Source organism: Pteropus vampyrus, unplaced genomic scaffold (genome assembly GCF_000151845.1).
Source record: "Pteropus vampyrus isolate Shadow unplaced genomic scaffold, Pvam_2.0 Scaffold113, whole genome shotgun sequence".
NCBI lineage: Eukaryota > Metazoa > Chordata > Mammalia > Chiroptera > Pteropodidae > Pteropus > Pteropus vampyrus.
Window position 1 is genome coordinate 5,078,925 of NW_011888894.1, and position 7,489 is coordinate 5,086,413.

General features: G+C 36.7%; 1 protein-coding gene across 2 annotated transcripts in view; it reads right to left on the reverse strand.

Moving 5' to 3' along the window:
* Window positions 1–7,489, reverse strand: part of MEIS1 (Meis homeobox 1) — a 135,089-nt gene that overhangs the window by 99,013 nt on the left and 28,587 nt on the right. For both annotated transcript variants that reach the window (XM_011365609.2, XM_023533844.1), the window contains exon 7: window positions 7,486–7,489. This exon is cut by the window's right edge and continues 108 nt beyond it. In XM_011365609.2, the coding sequence (XP_011363911.1) occupies window positions 7,486–7,489 (4 nt within the window). The remainder of the gene's footprint in view (window positions 1–7,485) is intronic.

The window sequence follows — 7,489 nt, forward strand, 5'->3', positions numbered from 1 at the left end:
ATTAAGATCTGCGTTTCTGAATCTTCATATCACCATTTTCATTATTTATATAAGGCGATAAAATGCATGCTATTAACATGAGTGTAGAATATATTCTTCTATATGCGATGCATTTTGGAGAAATATCTTAGTTTTAGAAAGAAAGAACTGAGCATTATAAACCAGTAACTTCCGGGTCCACTACAATAGGAAATATATGCCACTCTCTCTGAAAGACTAATGCTGGTACAGACAGGGGAGCTTTTTCTAATTTACAGCAGACTGAGTAAAACTGAAAAGATACCTTTTTAAAAGTTTTCATATCTTCTGACTGCAGAGCTAAATGATGAATGACTTAACACCATCATTCATATAATTCTTTAACACTCATTTTTTTATTTAAAACTATCACATGATTCTTGAGAAACCAATGTAATTAATCCTAAGAAACTCAAAGAACTGGTGTTTAATTTTAGAAGACACACCAGAGTTGATATTTCTTAAGAAACAACTATAACGGCAACACCAACAACAAAATTCCAATCCACCACATACAACAAAGCCCCAGCATCTGCCCAGGTGACAATGGCAAGTGTCAATAACAAAGTCTACGTAACATACCAAATCCACTGTAACATTGCAAACCAATGGGAAAACAGAATTGTGGTTTTAGAAGGTTTAAGATACTTCACAAGTATCACACTTTTTGAGTTTCAAAAATTAGAGGACAAAAATTTGATAAGACATCCAGACCATGAATTCACGCATAAATAAAAATGAGCAATCAACAGAAAATATAAGAAATGACCCAGTTGACTAATGCCCTGTCTTTTCCAATTGAGGTTCAGACCTATTCAAACCCAATCACATGAGGATGGAATCGGTAAAGGTCAATCAAAGGCATGCTGAAACTCCAACGGTCTAGCTGACCTTCAGAGCTTGTGACAAATTGCTATCAGTCAATGTCAACTAATGACAGTAGCTCTTTGGCTAATCAATTGTTCTAAAAATGATCAAGAAAACTACTCACAGGACAGCTCATTTTCACATCAATGCCTGTGAAGTATGAAAAGCTCATTTTTTTGAGTTTTTAATAAGCTCATAAGTAAAGCAGTTACTTGGTAACAGAGGTCACCTTAGAGAAAAAGACAGAACCTTTGTCTGCCTTTTACATATTCTTTTATTACCATATTATAGTAAAAATATGCCATGGATATGCCAGAGGGCTACATAATAAAGTAGGTAACACTTTATCCACTTTGGAGACAAATACTTCTGTGTTAGAGGGAAATTTATTTGGGAGTAAATAATTTCAAACACATTTTTCAGTTGTTTAAGATGAAAAATAATGACCCTAAGTTTACTAGTAATATTGCCTAAAAGTGAGAAGATGCACTTTCCGTGAAAACACTTATAGCCAAGTTCATGCCCCTAAATATACTGTTACTACTTTTACATGATAAAGTTATTTTTCCTTCTTTTAAGGTGACCTGCTTTCATGATGCTAAAAGTCAAGCAAATGGAGAACCGAAAACAGTTACTCACATTTGATGAGCCAATAAAAGGAAAGATAAATCTTACATGGAGTGTTCTTGGGAAAACAATTCTGTCTATACATCTAATTCAACATGTTTGATAAGTTAATAATATGGACCTTTTGATAATAGGGATTTGTGGAGTATAATAACCTCCCCTACTTTTTTACACCTGACTTTTCCCATCAGGTAATCACTTTCCTATTCTGCCTGCTATCATGTGCAAAGGCCACACTTTAATTTGCAGTCCAACGTTAAATATAACTAAAGTAACACATGGGGCTGCAATGGTCTAAGGGCTGAGGCCTGTAGTCACAATTATATTTTACTTTTCCTTTCTGTCCACTATAAATGCATTACAGTGCCACTGAAATATAAGAAATTCCCTGAGAAGTACAAGGATTAAAAAGTAACTGTGAACAAAAATAGCTCATTCAAATCACTCTGACCAACAGACAAATGAAATGAAAAAAAAAAACTATTTTTAAAACATTTTTCTCCATTTTCAGTGTTCCTTGGTTATTAAAAACATTTTGCTTTTAAAGTCAGTTGGGATTTTAAAAAGGAAAGAAAGAAAACTATTTCTAAATAAGCAGTATTCACTTTGTGTTTTCATCTGAAAAACTGCAGATTATAGATTACATCCTAAACCTGAGTGGCCAAGGTAGTTTTTCAAATTAAAATATCTTCTGTGGCCTCAACCACTCTCAAGTTGTCCATAGGAAAGAAATAAAGGAGGGAGGGCAACACTTAAGCCGAGCCATAATTGGAAGTATGTGAAAAATGAAGTGTCAGTTTGGTCAATAAAGGGCAAAGGTCAAGGGGAACTGCAGCCCAAACTCTGTGCGAAATGTGCTCATTAAGACATCCAATCAGAGCGCTCCTTCCCACCTATCCCATTATTCATCAGACAGCTGACTGTTTCAAATGCCTGGGTATGGGCTGTTATTACTTTTCTTCTTCATGTAAAAAGGCGAGCTGGTATATAAATCGTTGCTTAGTCATCTGGAACATAATGTGGCCCTTCCCCACCTCCCTCTCTCCTTGCTTCCAACCCCCTCCCATCCTGCCTGCCGGCTTCACAGGTCTGAAACAACGGCCCTGAGAATCCCTTCAATAATAAATGGAATTGCCTTCTGCCTATAGGTTGCCTGAACTCATACAAAAGCAGGCGTGGAAGGGGGATGGGGCAGTGGGAGGCAATGCAACTATTGATACTTTATTATAAAGAAGTAGCAGTGCTTTTCAATTGTCCCTTTTTAAAGAAACATGCTGTTTTTGCTTTTTTTTTTTTTTTTAAGTGGGAGCAAAGATACTATTGTTGATCTGAATCCAGCCCCCAAAAGAAGAAGTTCATAAGTGGCTTTTAGAGGTTCTAGGGACCATTAAAGTCCTTTAGGGTTGAAATGTTTTACATCAAATTTCAATGTAGAAATAATACTTTTTCTTTATCCTTACAAAAGAGGAAAATGAGATGAACTTCAAGTGGAAAATGTTCTGCCAGAAAAATGCCCTTACTTTTTTTTTCTATGTTCCTAGTCTCAATTCAATAAATCTTTGAATGAATGAAATGGGATAGGCTCTTAATACATAATACAAATTAATCATATCAATCATCAGGCTCTTCTGTAAATATCTCAATCACCATTCTACTTAGCACAAAAAAAAAAAAAAAAATAATCCTAGATTCTCACTCACCAGCAAAGTATAACCCCCCTTGAGGCTAATGTTGATTATGTCCTATTCGAAGCTCGGTCACCATTACAGAGCATAGTGCCAGACCCAGCGCAGACACTGGGGAAGGAGTCAACAGGAAGACTGTCCATCAGATGATCTATTTTTTCCATCCTTAGCCACACCAAAGTATTTTATCAAAAAGGATGCCATAGTTAGGAGCTTGGACTCTGGAGTCAGACTGCATGGGTTCAATTCCTAACTCTACCACCAACCAGTATGTGATTTGGGGGAAGTTTCCTAGCCTCTCTGAACTTCCGTGACTTCCTTTATAAAATGAGAGATGGAAATACACTGTCAGCCCTTAATATATGTTATTTTATTATTTTAGTGCTATCATTTATTCATCTCTCTTGACTTTGAGCCACAAAGGGAGAAGTGCCAAACGCAAAATGTGGTCAGTCATAGCTAAAGCCGCTTATGAGTTGTAGAGTGGCTGCCTTCTGGGGAAGTAGTGCAAAAATACACATGGTTTGCTTGGTGCTCTCCCACTCCAAACCACACGCTTCCTACAGTAAACCCTAATTATGGTCGTTAGTGCAGCCGCACACAGTAGGACATAAAAGACACATGAAAGAGTCACGTATCTGCTGAGGTGTACCTCAGCTTACAAGACTCTGCTTGGGGGTCCTGAACACATTCTGTCCTAAAGCAGGCATAAAGCCAAGAGATGGAGATTCTAGGGCTAACTCTGACAGTTACTCACTCTCCAATATTTCTGAGCTGTACTTTTATCTCTTTTGAAATAGGAAAATAGCAAATAATTGACAGGAATAAAATAAGGACTTAATCTCATACCTTTGGAAGTACTTTGAGGAAGTTAAAGAGTAGACAAAATCAATGTGGTAGCAACAGCAGCAGAACCCTCTACCGAATGCATTTGTTAGACCTTCCTTTTCAATGCCAATTTAAAGGCACTTCACTATTAAAGTGAAGGGAGCCACAAGTGTTAATAGTAAATAAAAGTAGATGTCATAAGGAAGAGTTGCATAATAAACACTTTGAGTTGGGGAAAAGATTTGTTATGTAAATCACGAATAAACATTAAATCTCTGAAGAAAAATACTATCTTTGGTATTAATTACTTACCTGACATACACTCCCTTTAGAATGCCTAAGATGGAATTTTGTATTTTATTTTTTTATGCTTAGGTAAAAATTTTACTAAAACTATTCCATCAGTCACAACAGCCATTATTCTGGCAAATTATCAAAGCACTCAATATCCCCCAAATTGCTGAAACTCTAACTAGAAATTGTTATTGTATTTTGAAATCTGTCAGAACATTGTGAATTTTCTGGATGTCTTATTTTATTTTATTTACTTTGAAAGTCCAAAAGAACAGGACTTGGTTGAGATACACAGCCTATTATATGCCTACACTGTGTAGCAGATAAGGTTGTTTAACAGAGGACCAAAGCTTAGGGATTTCTTTTCTTTTTTTTTTTTTTGTACCACAGGTGCCATAATGAAGTGGTGAAAATTGAAAAGGAATGAGGAAAAAAGAAATGCAGTACAAATAATACAGTAGAGAAAGTTTTAAAATATGTATTACTCCTGTCTGTGGGGGAAACACCTCTTTGGATATGTTCTTGACAGACTGAGTTATTTCTGTCTATTGGGTATATATAAAGACATATTTATGGATTTATAAATCTTTTGAAGAGGGCTGTTATTTACCCAGTTGACTAAAATGGACTCAAACTGTGTAAATAACTATTTAGGACATGCACTACGGGCCAAATGCTGGCACGGCTTACACATCCATGTCTGCCAGAAAAGGCAGACAGGGAAAACATGGAAAGCCACTGTGCACAGTTAATCCGAAGGCTGCACAAAGACCCAGCTCCACAGGTCTCAGGGATGAAAAAAAGATTTAGAAGGGTCACGGTTGGCATAAAAATGTACGGAAGTTGTTGCAGCAACACTTCTAGGCACCATTCTGCATTTAGCCAGGAATAAATCACACTGCCAAAGAGAACCCACAGGGAAGGAAGGGCAGGTAAGACTAAAGATGTGACTCCTACCACCTGTGTTATCAAGCTGGGGGAGGGGGAAGAAGCTGGGCGGGGGGGTGGGGGGGGAAGGAGGAAATCAGGACAGAAAGTTTCTATTTAATCACGGTAGAAGCAATTGACTTCAGTTCTTTGGTGGACAGCCAGGGAAAGAGGGCACGATGACAAGAACCTTATATAAATAATCAGGAAACCAAAATTTAAGGTCTGACACTGCACTGAAAACTCAACAAATCCTTCAACTCACCCATACGTTATTTCTCTCATCTGTCAAATGGGGCTAGACGTATTTTATCTGCCATCCAGATTGTTTTAGAAAGTTTCAACTGAGATCATCCCAATGAAATAATTTATGTGAAAATGCTTTTTTTTAAAAAAAAAAAAAACTAGGTGGTAGTCTTTTATGGAAGAAATATCAAGAGAAACGAAGTAAGTAGAAAACTCTAGTACTGTCAAGGGTCTATAGCTCTTAGTTACAGTCAAATTCATTATTAAATTGGCCTTTAGAGAGCATTTGTTGAAGGGAAAAGAATCATGCAAACCTTAATACCTTGTTATGAACCATCAGAAGGGAAGAACTGGGATGGAGCATTTGCCCTCTGAAAATCCTTTTATCAGATTAGGTTTAAGGAAACCTATATAACTTTAAATTAAAGTACATTTTAGCAGTTCACAAATAGTTCGAAGTAGCAGCTCAACTACTTTGAACTTCAGCTCTGCCTGTTGGTGGATGATATATTTTTTGAAAACCCAGAAATGAAAAAGAAAAAGAAACAAACAAACAAAACACTAGGCTATGACCTCATGTAGCAATTTTGGAGTACAGGAAAAAGAATTGAGATTCCATTTACACCTTTTTGAAGGCTCCTGGTGTAAGCTGAATTCTGAAAGCAGGGCTTCCTATTGGAAGTACTGACATCACCTTAACTACAGCACTGTGAGCAGTGACACCATAACATAGACATATACACACCTGAAAGAAAAAAGGCCCTGTGGATTTATGCTGCATATCATTTTCCAGTAAAAGTCAGAGGTCAGAGGTTAGCCTCTTTCTGCCTCGGCTCTGAACCAGTTTACTATTCCGGGCTCCATTTTTACTAGACTTATAGTTGTGATTAAGTCAGCAACTTTTCTTTGAACAATAAAATGTCTCAAATGCTTAAAATTCTATGTGTAGAAGTTATTTCCAGTCCAAAAGGCATACATGTGCTTAAAAAAATTTAACTTTCCTGTTTTTGTTTTCAAATTAATCATGTTAAATTCACTGTGGACTGCAATTCTAATTGGCAGAACTCATTTACTTTAGAAAACAAAATTCTTTTGTCGTCTAACAGCACTCCAATGAAACATGATCATCAAACTAGATTCTAAAGTATGTACCTACTTTGGGCTCAGAGTCAACTTCAATAAAACCGTCTTTTTATATTCAGATAGAGAATACCCTTTAAAACTTTGGTTGCATTAACTGAACACAAAATCTGCTGTAATGGGTCTCATCAAAAGCAGTGCAAGACATCTGACTACTCAATCACCTTTTTTGCTGAAGATTAACTTCATGTTTAAAATTTATTTCCTACCAGTCATAGTCAGACATGTACATCCATGGACACCCAAATACACACATAGGTATGTGCATTCAAAGAACAAGACAAATCAAATTGATCTGTTTTCTTTCCATTTCTTCCTAATTCCCTTTAGTCTGACTTTGCAATGAAGTCAAGTACTTAAGGAATCAGATAAGTAAATTCAGAAAAATGACTTCGACCCAGTGTAGAGGGACAGCTAACATGGGTTTCTGAAAAGCCCACTGCCTGCTAAGCATCATGAGACATCGCTAACTTGGAGTCCTAGTGGGTTCCTTCATGAGCTCTCAAAAAGCTTCTAAGGGCCAGTAATAATAATACTTTTTATTGATATAGTAGGGTATTAGTAACATACTACTTATGCACATTCCAACTTCTAATCCACTGCTCTAATCTCACCCTCAGTCAATTCACTAACCCTGTTTTATGGAGGTGGCCAGGTGGCAGGCAGCTAGGCAGTTGGAATGGCATAGAAGAAGAAAGGGTTGAGGGATAAAATAAGATGAGCTGATTCTCCTATGGGGTTTACATTGTAGGAAAAAAACTGTATAAATAGTCACTAACTAGACAATTCTGATTTTTCAACCCTTAAAAATGAAACAAATAGCAAAAGAGAATAATGAGAACACCTCTCCTACCTTG